Source organism: Pyxicephalus adspersus, chromosome 1 (genome assembly GCF_032062135.1).
Source record: "Pyxicephalus adspersus chromosome 1, UCB_Pads_2.0, whole genome shotgun sequence".
NCBI lineage: Eukaryota > Metazoa > Chordata > Amphibia > Anura > Pyxicephalidae > Pyxicephalus > Pyxicephalus adspersus.
In genome coordinates this window covers 124,597,973-124,625,584 of record NC_092858.1, presented here as the reverse complement: position 1 = coordinate 124,625,584, position 27,612 = coordinate 124,597,973, and the positions used below count along the sequence as shown (strand labels likewise).

The 27,612-nt window shown below is 36.1% G+C and overlaps 1 protein-coding gene across 1 annotated transcript; it reads right to left on the bottom strand.

Moving 5' to 3' along the window:
- Nucleotides 1-175: 175 nt before the first annotated feature.
- On the bottom strand, nucleotides 176-25,736 carry LOC140332539 (synaptonemal complex protein 1-like). The gene is made up of 18 exons (XM_072413794.1): nucleotides 25,616-25,736; nucleotides 24,306-24,410; nucleotides 23,918-24,021; nucleotides 22,844-22,958; nucleotides 22,132-22,139; nucleotides 19,647-19,728; nucleotides 17,912-17,974; nucleotides 17,456-17,518; nucleotides 16,310-16,372; nucleotides 15,190-15,306; nucleotides 12,081-12,191; nucleotides 10,493-10,585; nucleotides 10,195-10,269; nucleotides 8,362-8,412; nucleotides 8,087-8,278; nucleotides 6,039-6,182; nucleotides 1,599-1,685; nucleotides 176-666 (listed from the first exon to the last, which is right to left on the bottom strand). The coding sequence occupies exons 1-18, from the start codon at nucleotides 25,658-25,660 to the stop codon at nucleotides 535-537; spliced, it is 1,650 nt and encodes a 549-aa protein (XP_072269895.1). The 5' UTR covers nucleotides 25,661-25,736; the 3' UTR covers nucleotides 176-534.
- Nucleotides 25,737-27,612: the final 1,876 nt, after the last annotated feature.

The window sequence follows — 27,612 nt, the reverse complement described above, 5'->3', positions numbered from 1 at the left end:
AAAACTGGCTAATATGCAATTTCTCTACTTTCCTTGTTTTAGTTTGTACTGAAGCCCCTATCAGGGTTTGTATGTGTATGAGGACTCCAGTATGCCTAACTTGCAACCTGCACTACCTATTTGACAATTGTTAAAGATATATAAGGTGCACCAAAAAAAACTAGACAAATATGGGTTTATTGTTACGTTATTTTAGTCATAAGAACTTCAAACAAACAAAAACAACTTATTTAAACACAGGGCATCCATTATGCAAGCTAAAATAAAGAGTTTGCCAAATACAGGCAATGAGACTTTCCAAAGAAACAGAAGCAGAAAAAATAAAAACAGATATCAGAAAGTATGAATACATTGAAAATACTGACTATTACTATGGTTGAAAATACTTTTAGCTATCACCTCCTCTATAAAAGTATACACAGAACGAAATGTCTTGAAATAAAACTAATAAAAAACATTAAACAAATGCAACAATCTTTAAAAATTCAAAGCATTAGGAATAAAATTTGGCAGGTTCTGTGTTTTTTATTGAAATCATTTTTCAGTGGCTTTCATTTTTCGTCCGCGGACTACTTTTGGAAGATCCTCCCAGCCAGCTTGGCTCATATTTTTGTTTGCAGAGTCTTTGAGAGCAAGTCTGGACTTTATAGATGATTCAGTGAGTTTCTAAAAAAAAAAAAAACACACACAAATAATCTTGACTGGTATTATAAAATAATTACTGGTAATTATAAAATACAAAATTCTTACACAATGTTCAATGACAGAAGTACTGAAAATATTCTTTACTAAATGAAAATTTTATTATAATCCATATGAGCACGGATGAAGTGTACAGTGTCTAAAAGGTTTATGATAGGCTTTGTGGTGTTAGCTCTAAGATGCCCATTCATAACGTAGAGTTGATATTGTTATCTGCTCTGTTTTAAATTTTGTGGTATTTCCGAGTACAAAGACATTTTGTGGCCTGAGTACTGAGCAGCTTGTGGTACACCAAGGATAACCCTCTTATGTTAAACCCTGCTGCATTTTTTACTTTTCTTCTTATTTATTTTATTGTGCTGCTTTTTCAAAAGATCCCAATTTTCAAAAAATCTTTTGTCAGTATTTTTTTTTTTTTTATATTTATTTTTTATTAGCAACCAATAAAAACAGACAATTACAGAACTCAAACCAGTGTATACAGATGGCAAAAGCAAATAAAAAGCGTGAAAAGGCATACAATTTTACAGAAATAGTCATATCCAGTAACCAGTCGTATCCAGAGAACATATAGCATGCCACGTAATGATAAATGGAAAAGAGAAATAAATTGTATACGTACATAAGAACATTTCCGTTATAGCAGTAAGCAATCTACCATTAGGTTTCATTGGTCGCTAATTTTATTTTTGTCAGTATTTAAACATTCACATAGTTGTTTGAGCCCAATAAAATAATAAATCATTTATTTAGAGTACAGGAATGCATTGTTATACTGAAATAGAATTATCTGGTACACTCTTTTAAATATTTAAATTTGCTTCTATACGAACCCTAGCCTCTACATTATATAAATAAGTAATACCAACCAAGGAAGACCTGCAATACCAATGTACCTTTTCTAAAGCTGTTTTATGGGTGCCTGGGGTTGTATAAGATGCCATATGTAGACTTTTGAAAATGCCATCCTTTTTAATTAATCCCTATAATAAAAATGAAATAATGGTTATATACAATACATACATATAAAATCATTATTCTGCTTTTGAAGTGCATAGATACTTAATTTATGATGAATGATGTCAAAGGACTGCTGTACATGTCAGATTTTCACCTTGAATGACCCTTACTGTTTGTCTCTGTCGAGAATCATCTGATGTGTGTATGTAGCTTTAAATGATGTTAAGAGCCAAAGGCAATCTCTCTCTCTCTCTATACATACAGGATCTGTATGAATAGAATACAAACTGGGTGTGAACATGATGCTGTTAGAGGGTCATCCCATTAAAGTAGCAGTGTGTTATGAAGGGGACGGAGAAATTTGTGGTTGAGAGAATGGTATTTGCCGGTACTTATACTTATATTAGACCTAAGTTTTATGGTTCATACCAAAGGTAGGCAAATTACAGCTTTTAGGCCGGATATGGCCTAGCCAGTATTCAAGTTCGGCCTAACGCCCCCCCTAGTTATTTATTGTTGGATCCGGTCTAATTGAATTGTCACGTTATCGCCAGTTCCCACGATACCATCGAGTTCCCACACAGTATCCCCAGTTACTATGCCTAAAGAGCAAAAGCAACGCGCAGCTACCAGTCTCCCGAAGGTTAAGCTCGAACGTCATGTCTTTAACCCCGAATGGACTGACAAATTATTCTTTGTCAAACGTGGCAACAAAGCCCTGTGTTTAGTGTGCAACGACACCAACAGCACTTTGAAGCAATCGGATCTCAAGGGGCATTTCGATGCCAAGCACGCGCACACGTACAGACACATTCATTGACTTCTACCGTCGGCTGCCACATGCTCAGTTTCCAACGTTGTTAGCCCAAGCCAAGCATGTAATCGCAATGTTTGGCAGCACCTATTCGTGCGAGCAGCTGTTCTCCTAGATTAAGTTTTGAAAGAACAAGCTGCGCTCTCAGCTCACTGATAATCACCTTAATAACAATACCCTGATATTGTATCTGTCTCTAAGAACGTTTCCCATTGATCGTACTGTATTTTTAAATAAAAAAACCTTTCCTTGGACACCTTGTTTCTTCTGGCCTAGTGTGCCTTCTTGACCTCCTGAAATGGCCAAGTAGTCTAAAAAGTTTGCCGACCCCTGGTCTATCTGGTGAGCGCATTTGTTTATCAGATACTGGCTAATGCACCATTTTTAATAAATATTTAACAGCTTTAGAAGTTTGGATATCTCTAAAATTAAACAGACACTTACTAATATTATTGATATTCAGATGATTATGCTTTTTAGAAGATTATTATACATATTGGGCCTGATTTATTAAAGCTCTCCAAGACTGGGGAAGATAGACTATCATGGGATTATGGTTAATCCAGCAAATCCGAAACAGATCAGGTCCAGGATTGAAAACACTTTCAACAATTAGCAGATTATTTTTATGAAATCCATTCCAAGTTTGCTGAATCACCCAGGTTTACCCATCAAAAGTCTATCTTCTCCAGTCTTGGAGATCTTTATTAAATCAGTGTGATTTGATGTTAATGGTCATTCATAGAGCTCAAAGGTTTGCAAAAGAAAAATTACAAAGTCTGAATGAAGTATTAGACAAATACAAAATGGATTCAACCAGCCACAAGAGATTAGGTAGAAAGAGGGATCAGTTCAGAAGAAGAATTATACATTCTTCTACAGTGGCCTGAAAAACCAAGTAGCTATGGTTAGGATTTTACAGTAAATAGTAAAACCCAGTACTCAATTTTAGACTTTTAGTCAGTTAATGAATGAATATACAAGTTGCGAATAAAAGGTAGGTTTCATAACATTAATTCATTCATGTATATGTGCCAACTGTTTAGTAACAGTTAGAAATTGATCAAACATCAAACAATTCTATGATGTGCTTCAAGAATTTATTAATAACATTTTGGGAAATAATTGTCTAATTTTACTAGGCGACCTAATCACCAAGATCAGCATATGGAAATATACCAAGATTTCATGGCCAAATAATGCTTACACAAAGAAAACAGAATTCCTGTCTCATTAGCCACACTGAATAACCTTAGAGTAAACAGCACCTGTTTCCCTTATAGAGCCATCCTCAAAGAGACATGAATTATCCCTGGCACCAATGAAAGTAGTCAAGTAAATCATGTTCTAGTATAAAAACAGTTGGATACATCCACAGAGGTTGTACAATCATACAGAGGTACAAATGGTGACTCCGATCTTAATCTTGTGAAAGCCAGATTCAGGTTTAGAATTACCATGGTAAAACTAAGTACTAACTAAATACTTCGAATTTCAATAAAAAAACAGTGATTGTCAACAGAAAGTCCAGGAGATACTGAAACAAAAAGAAGAAAAAAGTATTTACCCAAAGGTAAATACTATACGTGAGGACTGAGAAATACTAAATGTTACCATGGCTTTAGCTGATTTAGATCAAGTTGATCTACCTTAAATCCTAAAATCACAGCACCATACATGTGATTTTTTTTTATATGGTAAACGAAGTTGATAAACGTAATTAAAATCGCCCTCCCTAGATCTAGAGCTGCCAGATGGATTCAAGAAGACCTGACAGAAGTATTTAATATAAACAGTGGCATTAGATAAGGTGATGCACTTTTGATAGCTTTGATCAACCTTGTCTTAGAAGCTATCATAAGAACATTAGGTAAGAAAAGATTTTAATGTAAGACTTCACAGTGGTAACAAATGTTAACACACTTATAAACATCTAATGATAGGTACAGCACATGATCAACAAGAAAAAATTAAGATCTATAAACTATACTAAGACCAGTGGTAATAAATAGCTGTGAAACATGGACTATGTCCGCACAAGACCCTAAAATTGAAGGTATTTGAGAGAAAAATAATGAGTAGGATCTATGGGTTTACAAGACGAAAACAGAATATGGACAATAAGAATGAACCACAAAAAAGAGCAATTATTAGATGATGCAGACATAGCCAGGTTCATAAAAGCACAAATAATAATGTGGATTGTGCACTTTGAGAGAATGATTGAAAAAAGTGCAGCAAAAAGAATAGTACAGTGGAGACTAAAGGCACATGAAGCACAAAGAAGTCTCAAAAAGAGGTGAATGAGCTATGTCTTAGAGGATATTTTTAGAATGTGAATAAGAAATTGGAAGCATGTGTCTGATAGATCAGAATGAAATAACACTGTAAAGTGAGCCAAATTCAGCTCTGTTTAATTATTTTAATATAATTAACTGAATTTCCTGCCCATACGTAATAGGCTCCATGTTTTTCCCAGAGGTCTTTAAAGACTTTCATGTCAAAATGCAGACCTGATTTTTGATTTTTGGTATGACCCTTTCAAATAGCTTACACCAGTAAAAGTATGTGAAGGCTGCGGATCAGTTTCTTCAGAAATTCAGTTTCCCCAACATGTTAGCAAAATATTTGTCATGTACTATGGATCCTGGATGGGATTATTTACACAATTGCAGATTGGAGATAAAAAAAAATAAAAGAGATGCCTCGTCACAAATAACATTTTAAGAGACTCATATATGAGACCTCTGTTTTTAAATAAAATACTTGCAGCAGTACTGGATGATATGCACTTGCATGTGACCAGTGTTATTTTACATGGATTCAGTCCACTTTCTGGAAGAATCATTTCTCCTCTGCGTCAGCCCTGCTCAAGCCTTTCCAATGCTACTATGTAGGCAAACAAGTGCCTGCACAGCTACTTGTTCATAAACATTAGACCTTTCAGGTGTGATCAACTGATAATATCTGTGCAACAATAAAGTAATTTTAAAAAAAGCACAATCATTAGTATAAAAACTGTGTAGAACGTAGTAGCTGATCATAATGTGTGTAGATTGAATGATGTGTTGCCGCTAGATATTTTTAGATTTCTGTATGCTCCTATTATCACACTCCTTGTGCTATCATCAGATAAATGAGAGGATGCTTTATGAGCTTGGAACATAAGTAAATGATAGTAGGGGAATGCTAAAGAACATCATTTAAGATGAGAGACATCTCTCTGTCTGCCTGAGGCTACTGATGTCACATCCAACATGATAGTACCCAGCAGAAAGTCCTGTTCACTATAATTATTTCATCAGTAAATACAGGTAAATAAACCCATAAAACAAGTTAAGACAGGTATTAACAAGTTTTTTATTAAAAGAAGAGGAAAATTTGCACAGAAGTCTGTTTGGAAAAACTTCCCTAAAAATACCTGTCAAACTATGTCACTGTATTTTGCCAAAAATATTGGCAGATAAGTTATGGTAACTAAATGTATATTTTAAGTATATAATTATTTTTACTAACAATTAAAACTAATATTATAATATTTATGTTGACTGATATATGTTACCAGAATGTCTGTATTGTCAGAGCTATCAGAATGGAAATCAAAATCAACGGCAACTTTTTGTTTCTTCTTAGCGGGTTCTTCTGCATATGCATGAACAAGTTCATGTAACTTAACATCCTTTGGTGGGGTCTTCACAGAATATGTCTAAAAAGCCAATATATTCAGTTAAATATGTATTCATAGAACATTCTCATTGCAGCAAACACAGCAAAGTACAGTGAGTATAAAAAAGAATCACCCCAACATTTTCATATTTTGTTGTTTTGCAGCCTAAAATAAAGGCAAACACAAAATTTTACATCTGTTTTTACACATTGGATAATATATAACATCTGACTGTTCAGCACCAGTCTAACGCTGCACTCTTCGCCTATACCCAGCGCTCGCTTAGCCTCGGAAGACTAGATGCACCGTCCGAGTAAACTGCTGCCCCCAGGACTTGTTTGCACAAGGGATGGCATCTGGTGAAGAACTGATAGAGAGCCAGGAGCCCACAGATAATGTAGTACTAAGTATTCCAGCAAAGGCAAGTCCAGAATAGTGAGCCTGATGTAATCAGTCCACCAGACGAGGTACCCAAGCATAAAGACAAAGCAGAGTCATAGGCACAAGGTCGGTCTAGGCAGCATACATACATGGTCAAAAACAGGCTGGGTAATAATGGTAAATCTAACAAACAACACACCATCAGCAGGTCAGCCCAGCTTAATGCTACAACAGGCAAATAAGGACTGTACGCAGAACGTCCTATCAGCCCAGAATGGGCAAAATGGAATCAGGACTCTGCTTCTAAAATTCCTTCAGCTGTGCACAGCCTCAGAGTATATGTGGGGGATGCTGATCTCAGGCTGCACGGCTAACAGGAAGCAGGACATACTGCTATTTTCTTGTTCTCCTTGCTCCTGCAAATGACACCGCTAGACAGAATAAACAAGGTGTGATACTGCGGAGGCGCACAGCATGGGTTCACCAGCCAGATAGGTGTCTTCTAACACTGAGATGGTGAAAGGATCACTTCTGTGGCAGTACTGTGTGGAACCACTTTTTCATTAGCTATAGCCTTGCTTCTATTGGGCTAATACTCTACTAACTTTAAACATCTGGACTAAAAAAATTGCCCGTATTTCTTTAGAGAAAGGGTTTAAGTCTGGACTCTGACTAGGCTCTGCAAGGATATTTACCTTCATTCTTCATTCAGCCACTGTGTGGTCAATTGTTTTTGCTTTGGGTAATTGTCATGTTTGAAGGTGAACATTCTTTCCACTGACAACTTTCTGGAAAAGGGCAGTCAGTTTTTATCAAGCATTTGGTGGTATTTTGCCCCATCCATTTTCCTTCCATCCTGAAAAAAGTGCCCCAGTCCTGCTGCAGAGGAACACATCTACAATAAGATGCTATCACTTCCATGCTTTTCTTTAAGTATAGTATTCTTTACATTGTGAGGTCTATTGGCTGTCAGTTTGGTTGGTATACTGTTTGATATTCAGGGCAGTTAGTTAATTTGATCTCAATTGACCATGACACGTTTTTCTACCTTGTTTTAGAATCTTCAAGGTGCATTTTGGCAAAGCTCAGCTGAAATCTAATGCAGCAATTTTTCTTTCTTGCAAACCTCCTCTACAAGCCACATTTATGGAGCATATATATGATATTGCTGTCACAAGCAACAATGACCTGTTCTGTTATAAATTTGTATAACTGCTTGGACATTGGAAAGGACTCTTGAAAGCTCATCTTCTGACCTGTGCCTGTTCACAACTCTGAGTTTATTATTTGCTTTGCACTATCAAACACTGGAATGCTCAGTCTTTTCTAGGAAGAATTGTGTCAGCTGAAAGTGTCAGGGGTTAAATAGCTCTCTTACTACCTATTGCCTTCCACAATCGATTTGCACATGTAAGTATCAAATTTGATGAAATACATGTGAAGTGAATGATTTTCCTACTAATAAAAAATATAACTAGTGCCTTTTTCAACATGCTGGTCATGTTCTTATTTTCTCTTGGGATTTTACCACAACACATGACTGACTCTCATCAAATGTTTACCTTTGGAGTTGTGTACTTGCAGCTCTTAGAAGAGGTCCATGGAGATGTAACCTTGTGATCATATTTTTGATCAGGCTCTTTTTGTGATAATAATTCTGCTAGCATTGATCTCCTTGACAAAGAATAGGAAGTTTGTATACTTCCTACTTTGGATGAGTGCTTCGGTGTTTCTGCATACATAGTTTGGACATCCTATAAACAAAAACACCTTGAAACTCTGAACTGAACATACAGATTTTATTGTATTTTAATTTAATTACAAACATTTAAATTACCTTGTGTTTAATATTTGTCTTTTTTTGTATTTGCTCCTTTAAAATTTTTCTCTAAAACAAAATGTTTAAAACATATTAAACAATATTTTCAGGTAAAATGGTATTAACAGTAATATGCAAAGTACTTTTAAGCACACTTGCAGGCATAGATTACCTCCCATACACCCATTTCCCTATTTTAAAAAAGCCCCGTAATTACCACTGTTACCTAACCCTCTCCAATGCTTCTTCAATGACTGGTGAGTCAGCGCTGAAGTCCAGTCGTACTGCTGATTTTGCTGCTATCCTACTGAAAGTTTAGGACCTGACCCACCTCTGGATTCCCAATAGGGAATATTCAAATATCCATTATATCATCTTGAGCACCCTAAAAAGGACCCTCTTCATCTTTATTAGGAGAATGCTTGACAGGACTTGGAGCCTCAAGTGACCATAATAAAAGTAGAGGAGGCTAAGCTTAGTTTTTCTTTTAAAGCATACCTAAACTCAAAATTATCACTTTACATAAATTAATAGGTAGACAACCCAATAATGCAGGGGTCGCCAACCGGTGGTCCAGTCAGGAGAAGGACCCCTCTGGGGGTACGCAATGGCCAGATTGGAGGAACATGTCCCCGTACAAGTCCCAGGCTTAGGAAAGGAGCGGGCTGTGACCCTGCAACCCTGGAGGCTCTTGGGTGCTCCTTCTGCATCTCGGGCATGGTGAGCCTTTTTCGTGAAAAGGGAAAAAAATTGCCGATCTCACGCATGTGCAGTGAGATCGGCAAGTTTTAATTTAACCTACTTCAACTGATCTTGCGCCTGGGAGGAGAAAATGGCGGCACCCAGAGCATCGGCTCGAAGACGGATGCCAGGACAATGTGGGACCCAAGGGAAGAGACCTCCAGATGGATGAGACTGCCCTGCGGGAGTGAAGATAGGTGTATTTCTTGTGTTTTGGGGGATTTTGAGTTTATTTCCTTTTTTAATCAACATATATATAAATAAATCACCCCTGTCATCCCAGCAAATATCAACTTACCTTCTCCAGCAAAAATTTCCCATTATTCAAGGACACGCCCCCCCTCACACACACACACACACACTTATACTTAAACACTCATAGGACTTCAGATACAGCTGTGCTAGGCTCCTTGCCTCCCTGTGACATGACACATCAAGACTGAGGAGGAGCATGGGAGAACTTTTATTGACTGTATCTAAAGCCTAAGAGGGTTTCATCCCACATTATTAAAACATGGTTGCACTTGCAAATCCATGGGCAATGAAGCAGGCAGGTATAAGTACCCTCTAAGAACCCCCCCCCCCAGGTATACAATAATTGTAATATTAGTATATATCTCCATGGAGTTCTAGTGGGCTTTCCAGTGAGCAAGGATAACAAAAAAAAAAAAAAGCGAAATGTTAACAAATTGTAAAAGGTACCTTGAATGTACTTTATTTCAGCAGTCACATGACCCCAGAGCTCTATTCTTATGTGTGTGGGTGGATAAGCATGATAAAACATAGTTGGTTGCTCAGTGTGACCCTATCAGAAAGCCATTGTGATTCCCCCCTGGTTGGACCACAAACTTAATATGGGATAATTAGCACACCATTAGCACAGCATCCTGTGGGTCCTATTACAAATTTAAAGTGTGCACATTGACCACATTGCTTCTGTGGTTACCATGGACAAAAAACTAGATAAAGCCAGCTGTATTTTTATTTTTTATAATTTAGTCAAAAGTTAACATTGCCACATGCTGATTATCATGGACAAAAAATTTAGACCCAAAATTTTAAAATGGTTTACTTTAGGTTTACATACACATTCAAGCGATAAACTATTACCTTTTCTTCTTTTTCTTTTTGAAGCTCAGTTTTAAGATCAAATATTTCTTTATTTTTATTAGACAGATCCTTTTCCTTAATAGTGAAACAAAGAGTGATAATTAGTATAAATATTTGGAAAACAAACACTTTTGAAATGCACAGTACTGAGGAGAAAATGCTGCCTCTACTACAACACTATTACTATGAATTAACAATTTCAGAAATTAAACAATGTCATAAACTGCTGTAATTTTAAATATTGATCATGCCAAGTTTAAAAGCGGGTATTTTAATATTGATATAACTATCTTGTTACCAGTAAAGCTTTTGAACAAACTGTTTCCTGTTCTTTTGCTCTTAGCTGACACAGTTCTACGTCCTTTTCTTCAATTAGTTTATCATATTGATGCTAACAGAATAAAAAAAAAATATAGTTTTAGTCATTTCACCCTCAAAATGTAATTTCCAATTAATTAATTTTTACTTCTCAAAAATTTAAGAGAACACAAAATTCACATTTCAGATCTTGATGACCGAAAGTTGAACATCTCTATTGATATAGACTGTGTACTAAATGACAACAAAATGACATAAGGCCCGCTAACAGAAACCAAAATAATTAACTCACCAAAAATAAACGCACAAAATGATCGGACGTGTGTAAATTTATACCTCCCAGTCAGATGCATCGATTCATAATGTCCAAAAAGGTGTCTATTGGAATGAGGTTTGAGGAACATCAAGACCAATGAATGTCATGTCATTTTTTTGCCATCCAGGAAGTGCTTTAACACTCTGGCCACAAGAGGCCTGGCATTGTCCTGCACCAGGAGAAACTAACCTGCACTGGTGTAAGATTGGATGGTTAGCAGGGTATCCTTAGTTAGCACAAAGAGATCAGGGTGACCCAACAAGGATATGTGTTCCTAGACCATCCCTGACCCACTGCAGGTCCCACTACAGGAAATCAGACCCACGTGCTACCTTTATTGCGTTCTCTTTCTAATAGTTTGGACAGAAACATGCACATTCGTAGCCTGCTGGAGGTTATCTTGTAGGCCTCTGGCAGGGCTCCCACTGTTCCTCCTCACAAAAAAACATAGGTACCAGTTCTGCTGCTGGGTTGTTGTCCTTTCATGGCCAGAACTAACACTTTAAGTTAGTCTAGGACACTATAAATAGACAATGGAGTAAAAGTTTTTAGATGCTTTAAGGCAGCGTTGCCTTTTACTCTGGCCTTTACCTAGCCAGTAGTCCATCCCAGGAGTAAGGGGTAAGAGGACATTACGTCTCTACCGTATGCATTGCGGAGGAGAGGGATTTCCTTTCAGGGGCGTTCCCCCTCCTCCTTATGCATTGCGGAGGAGAGGGATTTCCTTTCAGGGGCATTCCCTCTCCTCCCTATGCATTGCGGAGGAGAGGGATTTCCCTTCAGGGGCGTTCCTGGTAGGGGCGGAGCTATCAGCGAGGGACTCGGGAAAGAATCCGGCCTAGTGTGCCTTCTTGACCTCCTAAAATGGCCTAGTACCCTAAAAAGTTTGCTGACCCCTGCTTGTGTAGATGTACATAAACGTACAGGACAAGTTCACGTTTCATAAACCCGTCCCAAAATAGCAATAAAAGAGTAATGAAAGAGGCTGCAGCAGGCATGCCCACTAAGAGAAGCACACAAAATGTGTGCAAGCACAAAACACATGTTTCAGGATATGTGCTTTTAAATGGCCTCCAATTTATTTTTATCCATTTAAAAATATATATATATTTATAATTTATGTAGCTTGATTTGTGATTTGACCCTATAAAGTAAAAGATATAAAGGTGACAAAAAGTCAACAGTATGTAATAAAAAAACAAACCAAAAAAAAAAAACAAAAAACAAAAAAAACACATTCCTCTAAATTTACCTTGTGCTTTTCCATAAGTCCCACCATTTCTGTAATGGTTTGCTGACATTTAACATCTGTTTCTTTTTGTAGCTTTATTGCTTCATCAGATGCTAACTTTAACTTTTGAACCTTAATGCCAAAAACAATATTTATAGTAAACTATTTACAAAATATTTATAGAAAAATAATAATAGTAAAAAAGGTCTGCAAAGTTATTGTAAAAAAAAAAGGAAGCTTCACAAATGTGTGACACTCACTTCTTCAAAATGCACAATGCATACAATATTGCCTCAGAATATGTAAGGTAAGGGGTTACGCTCAGGATCGCCTTTGCTGGGGTCAAAGGACCCTTGTCTAATTCATCCAACTTAGATCACACACCAAGGTATCAGCTTTAAGCTGGCTTGCAGCCAAGTTTATTGAAGGTTGCAGATAAAATAACAAAACAGTAAAAGAAAACCTTGCCTGTCTGGCACTTACTATACATCAGACGTCCCTGTCTATCAGCTGGAGGGCTTCTCCCTGTCAGCTCAAAACCAACCTTTCAGCAACCTTCTACTCACTTTTGAGCTCACTCACCCAGACCGACTTGTCTGAGTCTGAGACTGAGTCTCTCAGCAGAGCTCATCACTCAGCCCACCTGTCTGTGTCTCCAACCGAGTTGAACTCACACAGACCCCTGTCTGTGTCTCTCCAAGCCAAGCTACTGACTGAGCTCCTGGCTCTATGTTATATCCTCACCCTCAGTGCTTCTTCATTAATTATCTTACAGGTGAGAGTCTTCCACCTGCTACTTCACACAGGAATCTTGGGCAAATGTACCTCACATAAAAGAGGAATCTTGGGCAAATATATCTCTCTTCCACCTCCAATTCTGCCTTGGTGTCACAGTAAGAAAAGAAAAAACCCTGGGTGCTTTACTAAATCAGACTGTTCACTTAGCAAAGTGAAGTTTTATTTGACTATTTAAAAAAGGTAAAATAAAAAACAAAAAAAAAACAACAGATGTTTTGCTTGCTCTTGATTGAAAAGGTGAAGTAAACACAGCTTCATGTCATTTTAGCTGAATAATCATTTTTCTGATGAGAAAAACAAGGTGAGCATACGCTTCGCAAATTAAACAGTCTTTATCCTCAGATCAGGAAAATCTGAGTAAGCAATTCTCATGTGATTAAATGGGATTTTCTGGCTAACCTCTTGTCAGTATACCATAGGGTTGGCTTCACATCTGAATCCTCTTAGGACAAACTTCTAGCTAGCCCCTAAATTTACGCCTGACCTCCGATGCCATTGTTCATTTTTTGTCACCAAGTTTTTTTTTAAATTCCTTAAATAATTTCCTACTTTCTTCCTTTTAGACCTTTTAGAAGTAAAACTTCCTGGCGATACTAGCATGGTTAATCACTTAATTCAAAATACCGGTAAATGTTGGCTAATGTTTCATATGTGAGGCAGTACTCTTTTCTTCCCTGTATCTCTCCTTTTTTATTTACCTGTATGCTTCTGTGGAGTGCAGAGCTGGGTCAAAGGGGTGTTCCTTAGACTTGTGAATGTGATCAAGGTGGCAGCCAAGTGCCCTAATGTGCTTCTTCCTAAATAGGGGTGAGACTCCTATTGCCTTGTGCCAGTGTGCCCTCTATCTTGACAGGCAGAAGTCTGAGTCTGAGACAGAGATTCTGTTCTCTAATTGACTGAAGCATTGTTTCTTTATACCTCTCACAGTAATGAATATCATCACCAAAGGTTACAGGCTGAAATTTGCTGCACACCCTCCAAAAGATTTCTTTTTGAAGTCAAAAATGTCCCCCACTTCGGAAAAGTAATTGTCTAAAGAAAGTTCAAGAATTATTATACCTAAAGAGGAACTAAACCCGACTTAAATTATGGCATTCCAGCTACTAACTGCGCCATTCTGTTTCTTTTTTTCTCTTCTGGAGGACTTTCAGCCATCTTCTGCCCATGGAGGGATAACAGCACACGCAAGGACAGCTGTGAATTCTGAGTTTCCCTGGCAACCAAAGCGATCAGGCAGCTAAGACACATATTGCAGAAAGGACATCACCTGTCTGTGCAATAATAACCTGCCTGATCATAAAAATATAAAAATGGAACTTTAGCTACTTTAGTTAGATATCTCTCGTTGTTTGCAGTTTTTGTGATGGAAGTGGTTTGTGAATATGCAGTGTTGTAACCACACTCTTTCCATTAAAGAACTTTACTGTCACACATCTCCAGACAAAGAAGATCTGCACCCAGCTTAGATGTTTTTGACTAAGGTCTCCATATAGTCAAACTGGGTGTCACTTCTCCACACACAGGATAAAGCCACAAAAGAGCTTCTGTTTAGTAGGTGAAGATCATGATTGCCTACCAGCAGGGAATAGAACCATTCTGGAGCTCAGAAAGAATTTTCATTCCTCCTAATAATCCTAGGTAAGTAGAAAAAGCAGTATTTTCCAGGGTGATTTCTTCATGGGTGGTAAAAACAATTTAAACTACATATTTCTTATTGTGTATTCCCCCTCCAAAAAGATAAGGGCTCATTCAGAGTGTAATGTTTCTACATCCTAGCAGTTTTGGTTTGTAAGGCAACCAGTTGGGTGATTCTTTGTTTTTTGGTTCCACTGTTTCCTGGTTTCCAATGGCAGTCTTCAACTGTTGAACATTTTCTGGTAATATTTTTTTCCATTTTTTTTGGTATGTTAACATGTTGTGAGCCATAAATAGGGAAAATTGTTAATAAATACATACCTTAATTTTTCTTTTATGGCTTTCCCTTGTGCCAGCATTGCTACATGACCCCACTTTGGGGTTTTGTAACAAGACTAGTCATGGAACATTACTCCCCTGGTATGCCAATATATAGGAGAGCCAAGAAAATGTATTGCTAGTATTGTATAAGTTTAAAATGGCCCCAACCCCTCCTAACACACACACCGGCCGCATACATTTGTCTTTTGGTAGTATAACACATTAATTTTAAAAATCACACTGCTACGCCCACTGCATGGTTAGGAATCTCACACCATTGTGATTTTCTTTTTACATCAGTACTAACTGCTCAAGAAACAAAAAAACAAAAAAAACAGAAGAGAACAGCTAACTGAAATACATTGTAAAAACATACCTCTTCAAACAGAGTGTTTTCTTTAGCTCTTTCATTTTCCATCTCTACTTGTTTTAGGTTAATTGTTTCTTCATACTGTATTTTATTTTTTTCAATCAGTGCATGCAATCCATTTACCTTCACAAGCATAATTGACATACAGTGAAAACTCAATGCATTTAAAAATTTGATCAGCACTTATCCAAATAATGTGTATAGAGGGTAATTTACATGCCACTTAAGTGAAAATTATAAAAACCTATGTAATAAGTGGAACCTTTGATCTTTTTATTTTCAATTTTTTTTCAATAGGGGCCAAAATCTTCTAAAGCCCTAATAACAGCTATCGTTTATAGAAAACTTTTCTAAACATTGCAAGCAGTTTTGGTATAAATAATCAAACATTTTCTGTACTACTACTTGGGGTTCTAGATATGATGCAGTACTTTATTCACACTTTTTTACATTACATTTTTATCATTACATAGATGTGATAACATTTTTAGTTAAATCAACCTATTTATGGGTTTTAGCAACTAGTAGCTGGCATTATTAACCCCCTTTGAAAAACACTAGTTCCCTGGTTATCACTGTGATTTTAGTTGCTTCAGTAGACCCCGACCCAGAAAAAGTGTGCCGATAATAAGTTCTGACTGTTCTTTAACTTTTTGAATAAATGTTATAGGTAAATAAACTAAGTTTTGAAGGCCTGTCAACTAGACTTTTTAAAAGTAGATCAGCTATGGCAGCTTCTATATTTGTGTTCATCTTTCAGTACACACAAAGTACAGGGTTGCGTCACTCCTCTGCAATAAGATCGCTGCTTTAGAAAGTCTACAAACTATAAAACCTTTTGTATGCACCTGGAATGTATTTAGCTGATTTAAACCGAGTTTAATTGAACAACTGGACTTTAAAGTTTAAGAGAAGTCCAGATACTTGCGGAAACTAGGTTGATATGTGCATATTAGAACTTCTAAAGATTCAGGATGCCTTTAACAGTTAGATGGGTAATGTATCTGACATGAAGACACCTAGAGGTTCCTAGTATGTGCTGAAAATTATGGAATAGAGACTCCACTTTAGGTTTGCTTTAAAAATAATTGTTACCCTAAGAATCAGAGAACAATGAAAAACATACCTCAGATTCCAAATCACCACACTGTTTGCAACCTTCTTTTATTTTCTTCTTTAAAGACTTGTTCTAAAAACATGAGCTTGTCAATATAATTTGCATATCTATGGGATCTTTTTTTTACCCTAAAGTATTACCTTATTAGTTCAGGTAGGATGTGATAATACTAAAGCATGTATTATAAGCAATGCGTGACATTAATTAGGGTAATATTAAATAACATTTAAATGGTAAGTTCAACTTTAGATTGTGGCTTGCCCAGTCTTCATCAAGGATCCTTAGACTTATGAAAATATTTACTTGCTAATGCTTGTTGTGGACTCTTTTCATTTTAGTGGAAATCATATCTATAGCTTGACAGGTTACTGCTCTGCAGAACTGTGAATATTTTAGGTGGAGGTTGTGTGGCGTAAAAGTGCATTTAATAATGAAATGTTAATTATTATTCCTATAACAGTGGGATTATGAATAATGTTTATCTATTAAGAATATGCAGAAACACTTATCCTGCTCCCTTTCTTTTGTGGTTTTGATCCCCCTTTTATTTTTTACATTCATCTTTAGCCTTTCTCCTTAAAGCATTACTTTCATAAGAGCTGACAGACTGCAGTCACAAATTGTCTTTCCTGTCAGTGGTATCCATATACCATAACCCTTTTGGAGCAAACTAGACTCAACTGAAGAAAAACCTCTCAGGGACTTTTGTGCTGATGTCCTTCCTGGCTTCTCTCAATCGCACAGAAAAATGTTCTTTATAATGAAGAGTCATGTAATTTTATATTACTGTACATGCTTACTGTAATTTCTGTTCTGAGTTATACAACTTTCGATTCTTATTCTTCAATCCTAAAACTCATAAAAATTAGAAGAATATGTGGCGAGGAGGTGCTTAACTTATCCTCAAACAATGACTAAGGACTAACTAATTTTTTTTAATATTTTAAAAAGTGAGGAAAACACTCAAAAATAAATGACTTGAATGTAAGTGCCACAGAGAATCAAGGACTTTACACTTTTGAACCAAGTGTTTGGGAGTCCTTACACATTAATACAATGACACCTCACATGCAACAGCCTTTGCACAAACTTGCATTGTTGTTTTCCCTTTTTTCATTGCCCAAAATACCTATAAAGATGCATTAAAATACATACTTCATGTTGCAGCTCTTCTATTGCCTTATTTTTATTTTCAATCTGTTTCTTTAACGTACACAGCTACAAATATGGAACATAGACAAGAAAAAGATTAAGCATGTACATTGCAAAAGTAATTTTTATCAAAACATTAAACATTTTAAAGTTAGTGTTCATAATGATTTCTCTTAAGCCTTACAAGTGTAAAAGATAATTAAAAAGTACATTGTACCTATACATTTTTATATTATATATGTATAAAAATCTGGTTTTTAGGTTTGTAAATACATTTTTGTATAGAAATGTATTTGCAACAATGATGTACATGAAGTGTTGCACAGAAATTCAGGAGGGGGTGTATTATCTGTATAAAAAGTGAGATAACAAGAAAATGAAATGCCTACAAAAACCCTGCTCTTCTATTTACGTTTAAAATGCTGTATCAACCATAACTCATTATTTTTAATATATTACCTTGTTTTCCAACGCTTTTTGCTGTTTTTCTTTTCTGGAAAATTCATTTTCAAGGTTTCTTTTCTAAAAAAAAGATACAATCATTAACCGCACTATTTTACTGAAACAGTGAAATGATCTCAAAAGTTTGTGAGAGGCCCTGGTCAAATGTCAGTGCTATTCAGTCAATCTAACGCTAGGTACACACTTACAATAATTATTGTTAGAAAACGAAAGATTACGACCGATCAACGATTATGCACGATTATACTTAAAAAATCATATTGTGCACAATTCTGTACATGCTGTAACTATATGATTGTTCAAATATAATCCACCAACAGTGTCCACACGCTGGATACAATCGTTTGAACGATGCAGGAAGTGACATGTAAAGGAGAAAGTGTACCGCAGAAACATGCACAATCACTGAACGACTGTACACACGATAGTGAACGATCGTCGGCCAATCAGATCCGCCGTGACGGTTGTTCATTTCCAACGACAATGCTCGTTCGTCTGCGTTGTTGGTCACTTTTTTGGTTGTTCGTCGGTGGTTTCTAGCGATAATTATTGGACGTGTGTACGCAGCTTAATACTGAACACGTTACCTATAGCTTAGCCCCCATTCAGCCATTCAGGTATAAATGGAGATCCAGGGTTCAAAAAGTCAGGCAAGACATTGTCCAGGTGGCAGCCAACTAAAGGTCACATGGAAGCAAGATAAAAAACTGTTCAACAGTTAAAAAAATCTTAGCTCACTGCAAGATAGAAACATAAATCTATCATAAGCAAGGGTTGGTCTGAGACTTGGAAAACCTTATTTAACCACTGAGTAATTAGGTGCCAGAGGACAAGCTCTGACTAAGATCTAGTGAAAGCTTAAAAGACATAGGGGCATGAATGTTGGATCCCCTGTTGAGCAACCAAGCCACTTGGGATGCTGGAGATACAGGGTATTGCAACCCATCTGTGGTAAGTATGAGAAACAATCAACAGGTAAGAAAAATTTTGACAGTTTGTGGTCGTGTGTCTTGATCTGTGTGTATGTATGTATGTATAGATAGCTGCATGTTTGTAATCAATGCACTTAATCTGGCAAACAGTTTGGTATACATGTTGAACCATTGTTTAGTAAAATTTGGCTTGTTAAGGGAGAGTAATTGAATCATAGAATAGATTGTATAACCACCTTTATATAGGCTCATCTAGATAATAGCAAATGCTGAATTGGTGCTGTATAAATAAAAGAATTGTGGAACTCCATGTACACATGTGAAACTATCTACCAAATATAAGTCAAAAGTGCATTCAAAGCTTCAGTAATGTAGATAGGACCTGGGCTGAAGAACATCCACCATCATCTAGTCATTTCCTTCCTATCCCGACTACCTGGCCACACTGATATTTCCTAATTAAGGCATTTTGATATTTGCATAATAATTTCTTGCATCAGGGCAGAGGGCTCCTGATAGGTGCAATAGTGCAGAGTAATGTGATATTATGTGTTCTGATGATGAAAAAAAGTGGGGAAGGAACAAAAAGGAAAATATAGGAAGTTTTAACATGCACTTTGAAGGTATGTTATTCTTAAGTGCTGTCTTTTTAAATCCATATTTAGAGCCAGTGATTTACAGGCCAATATTCACAAGAGATAAATTCAAATATTAGATTGTTTGCCTTAATCAGGAAGAGCATGTGTGATTTTTTTCACAACTTGACAGCAATCTTAACAAGCATATGACAAAGGCAATACCTCATCTTCACATTCATTGCTTAGGTTCTTAATTTGTTTGTCTTTGTCTTTCAGTTGCTCCTTTAAAGTCACATTGTCTTTTCTAAATTTAATCATAGAAAAAGAAAAATATTTTTACTACACTACACATAGATAGATTAAAATAAATAAACATACATAGAACATGTTAGATCAAGACAAAATGAATTATTAAAGGAAAAAAAGGTAGATGAATAGTCCACAGACAGATAAGATTTGCATTTAAAGTTGATCTGAAGCTACACAAATAAAGTCATAATTGTGTTCCCAATAACTAATTATGTTATTGAATGTATTCATTGCGGCTGTGTAGGTTACGTCCCAGTAGGTTACAACTTTGTTACTAAATGTGCAGCGCATGTTTTCCTTGACTCACAGGCCAGTGCCTGTATTACAAGTCTGAAGTCAGGCAGCTTGACAGGAACTAATTTCTTATCTGAAGACAAAGCCATAAAAATCATTATTGGACACTGATAGAGTTAAGCTGGGTACACATACGTGCAATAATTGTCGTTGGAAGGATCTTTCATGATCTTTTCCAAGAACTAAGGACTGCGCGATGCCTGAATGAGTGCTGTACATACAGCACCGTTCTTCTCTATCGAGAGGGACCACGGCACCACGCTGCACGCTCCCCCCTATGCTTCCATTACGATCATTCGTCGTCCATCATTCGTGGACCTGCCAGGACGGTCGTTTTGACGATAGACAACTGGCGCTGTACACACCAGATTCTCGTCCGATATCATTCCTGAGCCGATTATCGGATGAGAAGCATTGCAAGTGTGTACGTAGCCTTAGAGTAAATGATAGTGTTTGAAAAACCACTAGTCTGTGAACGTTACATAAGGCCCAATACACATAAGCATAGAGAATGCCAATTTTGCACTTAACCAACCAAAGAGATTGATCTTCTGAGAAGAAGATTCTGGTAAAACAATCAAGCAGTTGTCCCAAAATGCTCTACATGTGTGTGCAACTTTTTGCCCTTCTGTTTGCTTTTCACGGGCAAAAAGTAATAATTCTAATCAGTTTTAACTGATCGTTTATACACACAACGAGAATCAATATCAATATTCCCAACAGGTCTAAACAGAAATCCATTTGCATGTCAGCACTAGGTTGGGCTGGATTGTTAGTAAAGGATCTAACAGTGAGTTAGAGGCCAAGTGGCCAGGCTTTATTTTTGCTGTTTGTTTTATTTTGCCTGTTTTTGTGTGTAAATAGTATGAGTGAATAAAAATTCTTGTTGCACGGAAAACCTGAAGGCCCTGTTTCCTGTTTAAAACACCCCCTGTTGCTATGGGCGATCTCACAACAGTGACACAGGAGAACTACCTAATTAACTTACGGTATAAAAAAAGAAAAAAAGTTTAACATGCTTGCAGAACTACCAACAAATGAGCTTTGTTATCCATGAAATACATGAATGTTTCTTTAAACAAATTCTTCAAGGATTAAATATTCATTTTTGTAAATTTGCAAAGAAAACTGGGACTTTAGAGGCAATGGCTTCAACATGAACAAAATCTATAATTTCTTTAATAATTCAATTTTGTATAAACATTAAAAATACATTGTTTAAAATACATTGTGTTCAAAGTTACATAGTTACATAGTAGGTTAGGTTGGAAAAAGACATAAATCCATTAAGTTCAACCACTAGGGAAGTAAACATATCCCAGATATAAAAAAACACTTCCACTTTTTGCTGCTTTTTCTATCTGTGCTAGTAGTTGATTTTCTATTTCTTCCTTAGCACTGGGGGGTCTATAGCAGACTCCAATCATTAATTGTGTTTTTCAACCACACATTCAACTCCACCCAAAATGCCTTAACCTCATCACTTGTTCCCTCCGCAATTTCTTCCTTCACATTCACTTCCAAATCACTTTACACATACAGACAGACACCACCAGCCTTTCATTTGACTCTGTCTTTACGAAAGAGAGTATACCCAGAAATATTGACAGCCCAGTCATGCAAAGAACAAAGCCAGGATTCAGCAATGCCAACTAAGTCATAATTCTCTTCACTCATTAAGGCTTCCAACTCCCCTATCTTGTTTGCTAGACTTCTAGCATTGGTGAACAGTTTCTTTAAACCATTGCTGCATTTACCATCCTTGTTTGCCAAATCACTTTGTTTTTCAGTACAACTAGTACTGCACAATTCAATGTTTGTTTGTAACATGGGAAGCTCCTTACAATTATCCATAATCCTCCCCTCAACTATCCCAAATCCACCCTCCATTAGTGTCTGACCCCTGACTAACCTTTTTGCCACCTTATTTGACTGTCCCACCCCCCTCTGTCCTAGTTTAAATATCCCTCCATCATTCCCTTAAATCTTTCCCCTAGCACAACACACCCCCTTTCATTTAGGTGCAAACCATCTCTGGCATACAGGTTGTACCCCAATGAAAAGTCAGCCCAGTGCTCTATGAACCCAAACCCTTCCCTTCTACACCAGGACCTAAGTGTGAGAACATATCATATAAATACAAATCAAAAACTACAATACAAATTAAATCTATAGCACTTACATACAAGATCATGAAATTGAGAGGGAACTCCTGCTCAATTTAATTTTGACATTAAAAAAGTTGGGGATTTAAACAGTAAGGACATGTTTTACGAATGTGTTGTGCACAATTTACATCAACACAGGTTGTTGTATAAAAGGTATACATATTTTTAGATGAATAGAGTGGGAATTTATATTTGGTATATTATTAAAAGGAGGCTTTTTTGTCCCCTAGGACATTTATTAGTGCACCGCGTGTACTAAAACACACACATATATATATATATATATATATATATTTTTTTTTTACCCAAGTTGGACAGAGATGCTGAGTGACAAAATACAAATTTTCATTTAAGATTTAAAGTACAGGATATGTGATTGAGTGGACACAAATTTATATGCTAGACATTGCTGATTGTGGGTAAACTTATAATGAATATAAATTGGTTGTGAGTTTACAACATTACTATCTTTGATATTTAATGTGAATTTAATTTTTGAATTTTATGTCATTGATCACAGTGACATGCAAAGAAAGTATAAAAAAAACGTTTATTCAAAAGAATGTTATGCCCTTAGGTTTAATGTACACGTTACACTTTCATGGTTTTACATGCTTTGTTTGTAAAAGAAAAAACATTTAAACACACCTTGATATTTCTTTGTGAATTTGAATGATCCTTGCCAGTAGAATCAGTGATTTGGGTTTCTTCTTTTTCTTTGGCTATTTTTTCATAACTTGTTTTAAGATCTGCATATTGTAACCTGTTAAACAAAAAAATAAATAACAGAATTAATGAACACATCATTTATATTGCACTGTTTTAATTTCCTTTTTTGCCAATCAATGTTTATCAAAGTGGTTTTACACCATAAACAGTACCCATGTTAACTTGTAAAACAGGCAACCAGACAATTCAGTTTTAAGATATCAAGTCAGCTGCGATGGCAATAAACACCTCAATGTAACCTCAAGCAATCAACTATCGACAGGTCTTACATTTACCTATACATGTTCCATGGAGACCAGCACTGTGTGGCCTCTAAAAAATGCTAAGCCTTGTCATTGAAATTCCTGGACTGCTCAGTAACAAACCATATGGAGAGCAAAGACTGCAAAAAACATTGCAAAAGCCAAAAAAACAAACATCAGAGGGGCAAGTGCTGTGTTTTTCAATTATTGCCATTAACAAGTACATCACACTGCCGCATCTAATACCTTATGGGAAAAAATGGAATAGATGCCCAGGTGAAAGGTGTGTTACAATGTTTTAGTTTTTGGGGACTCCACCAGGTAGCTCCTTACCCAATTTACTTCACTGTGACAGCAGGACTGAAACGGAAACCTTTGTGTGAGATGTTTCTTTTTATCCATTGGGTGTTTATGTGATTTGAAGGCTAATTTCAGGACTGCAGTTGACCGCTGTAGTTTGCAGGCTTAACTGCACTCCTAATCTTTTTTCAACTTAATGGAAACTAGTTGAAAGCACTTTGTGCAGGAGGTTGCAGTTTAGTCCATGTGTCAGATTTCCTGTTTAATTAATAGGGCCTGAAGACAGTGTTTATCGACCTTTTAAACTTTTAGTTTTTTCAAGGGGTTCCTATCAGGTCTATCAGAGAAACCCTGCTATACTCAATCTTCAGCTGCTCAAATTCCATACTTCAAATATTTTCTTATTAATCCGCTTTATTTATTTTTGCACTTTGTTAAACCCCATACTTACTCCTTTGTACTTATATCAGCCTTCAGTTCATCAATATGTCTAGACAAATGGTCTATATCCCCAGCTAAAACATTTATTTGTGTTTTTAGAACATCAATTTCATTCTGGAAAAAAAAAAGGTTGAAACATTAAACAAAATTAATACAGCTTCATTTGGCCACATACATGAGAGCACACAAACAGACTGGGGATTTTTGGGAAACGTGGATATGGTGAAAAAGTTAAAGTATAGTTGGGATAACAGGTTTTATACCTGCCTGCCCAATTTTTAATTTTTTTGAAAATTCCCTGGACATAACATTTCCACCAAAATTGAGGTCGGTTAGAGGAATATATGGGAACAGCATACATTCCAAATACAATATATATATTATAAACATATTCTTACATCTTTGTCCTTTGATGTCTCCAATAAGTGGTTGTGAACATTTTGTAAATCACCAAGCAACTTCTTTAAGTCAGTATTTTCTACTGTTACATTATGAAACTGGACCTATAACAGAAAAATGAAAATAATAACCCAATACAATACATAACAGATTTTTTTTACGTCTGTGTCTCATTGCAGGGATTAAACTCTTTCTTTTCTTGATGACAAAATTGTAACTGTAAAAGGAAGAGTTATGCGGGGAAACAGACACCTAAAAAGCTTATTGTTTTCACTACCTACATAAAAAAATGTGTTAAAATAGAATTCTCACTTTGCTTTTTCCAGGTAACAAAGATGTCACTGGCACAAGAAGTAGGGAAAATCTTTCAAAAAGATTGACCCTCAACCAAAGAAGAAAAAAAAAAGGTTCTGTTATAACTGTTCTCTCCTGCATTCACAACTAACTATGTTTACCAGTTTTAAAATCATTTGAAACTTTAAACTCACTGTTTTCTTTAGGATATAATGTACACTAAGGCAGCAAAATAAAGAGACAAGCAGAGAAGCAAGCTTGCTGCAACCCAGTGTGGTGGTGAGGTTTTTGTGTGGTGGTCACCTCATACGTATGAATATTAAGGCAATTTGACTATTATTTAACATCTTTTTTTCCTACGTCAAACCCACTCTTTTTCATACTAAAGTAATAGTTTCTACCTTCATAAAATGATTATTTCCCAGCTGTGTAAATGGTACTAGGTTTGCAGCTGTTCAAAGTCTTGCTTTCCTGTATTTTAAACAGAAGATGATTCTAAAATTAGAGGCATCTTTTGAACATCTATTATAGTAGATGTGTAATGGATGGGAGCATACACATACTGCATTTGTGTCAGTTGGAAACAATTTAACTAAGCACTGAAATGCTAAGTATCAGGAATACAGATTTTTATTGTATGCTCATTAGCTGTAATATCATCACCAACTAATGGGTAAATAAAAACCCAAGTAAAAAAATAATATTTTGCAAAACCATTTTCAGGTGTGGTGGCTGCATTTGTTTTTTTTTTTTTTTTTGCTCAGCCTAAAAACATTTTCAGCAAATAATTAGTATAGTTGTTAATCCTGCCAAAACTCCTGTGTCTTTGTAACCATTTGTGACAATGTAATGTACTATTCACATGATTACCAGGTTAAAATAAAGGGAAAGCCAGGAATAAAGGGCCAGAAAAAAAAACAATGCAGCAATCTTGTCTAAGGACTGGAAATCCACAATATATGAAACAGACGTTGTTTTTAGATTTAAAAACACTTTTACTAAATCATTACTGTACCTGAAGATTAGCAAAACTGACAGCAAGATCTTGCTCTTTTTTCATTAGTATTTGGTTTTCTGACTTATCTTTGGATAACTGATTCTCCAGGTCTTTCTGAACTTGTAGAGCTTTACACTAATGGAATAAAACATGAACATTCCAGTAGTTTCTAAAATTCTTACAGACAAGCACAAAATAAAATTTACAATAGCTAAAAATGTCATCCCTTTTATTGTCATGGAACACTGAATAACAGATATGATTTATTTTTGTTTTATTTTATTTATTTAAGAGAGAGTACCAAGGAGATGATTTCCTAATAGAATTTTACATTAAACCTTTGATTTGATTTCTAAGTGCATCAAAACAAAAAGTCTTACAGTAAGTAAGAAAATGACTTTTGAAAGCAGAAACATCCTGCACAGAAAAACCTGTTTTTGACAAGTGTGTTGTGGAAAAGAAGCCTATTTTCTGTACATAGCAACGGCTGAAGGTTAGAGAGCTCCCACTGTAACTCTGCAGTCAGTGCTTTACCACAGGGAGCAAAGGTCTTTCTCTAGAGGATCCTGGTCATAGACAGGCTTTTCTACCCAGAATGTGGCTGTTTGGCAAAGAAAATTACCTGTAAGGCTTTGCAATCTTTTTGGTTTGATGCATCTGGAATGTATTTAGCTGATTTTTAAGAAAACTCCAATCATAATAAAAGAACACCTCTTTTGGTGTACCCCCATCTGTTTCCATTGCTTTGTTAATGTACAAAGATACAAAGTTTAGTTCCAGGGAACAGTAAAGCTGAGCCATACGTGTGGCTCGGCAACAGTGTGGCAGCTCCAATTCACAGAAACATGCTGTTTTTTGTATACCCTATTCTCTCCAATTGACCAATTACTTCCTATTCACAAAATAAAAAGGCTCTTTTGTTGGCAAAGGAGAAAAGATGCATCAGTAAATGAAAGTTTTTAGGTTAGTATATTTATATTTATAACAGTCAAATCAAACAGACAACATGCTGGTAGTGAACTAATAAACTAATTTTACTGGATAAAAATCAAATATATTCCCAGGCTCAACAATGGGAAATAAGTAGTAACAAAAAATATTTCAGACTGTCTCTGTTCAACATAGACCAACTGGTGTGTGATGACTTGATGTGATGATTTTGATGTGATGATTTTGCAATTTTTTTTTTAAAATCTCTGGTAAGCATAGAGTGCCTGCAATGGTCAAAAGAGCTCTTTTCAAGAAACTTGGCATAGTCACTAAAAAGAGCTCTAGCTGGAAATAAATGACACTGACAAACAGTAGGACATTAACTTCGGTTTAGTATGCCTGCACATTGTGTTGCACATGCTTAATAGCCAGCAAACATGCAGTAAACAAGGCAACCCAAAATATGCCACCCAAAGACTTTGCTCTGGACACAGTGGAATATTATTAAAAAACCACGGTCCTGTTTACTCTTTTCACTTAAAGTCCATACGAAAAAGAAAAACAATAAAATAGAAAAATGCTACAACTAGCGCAAAGCAGTGGCCCACCTTTCTAGTTGTAAAGTTATTGCAGGTGAAGTCTTGGAAAATGCTGTTTACATTGTTGGTTCTATTCAGAAATCGAGCCACAGAAATACACAAGGCATAAGGAAATGAAGTATGCAGATCCCTAATTAAACCCTCACTGCCAGATTTCAAAAGCAGTGTGTTTTACAACTTTGCATAACACTAGAATTAAAATTGGAAATATTTTTTAGCTTTTGTGTTTAGCCTACAAAAGGCTACTTTTGAACAACTGATGCTATCACGGCAGGACTGCACACGGAGAAGAAAACAGGAAAACTTGCTGTTTAAAACTGTATGCTATATCTTGCCCACCCATCATTTAATCCCTACAAATAGTAGAGGACATCTGTATTAATAAAAAGGAAATCTAGATAGGTTAAGCAGAAATGCAATCAGAAGAAAAGGCCAGCTCTGTACCTTCGAAGGATGGCAAAAGATCACTATTAATCCAATCTAAAT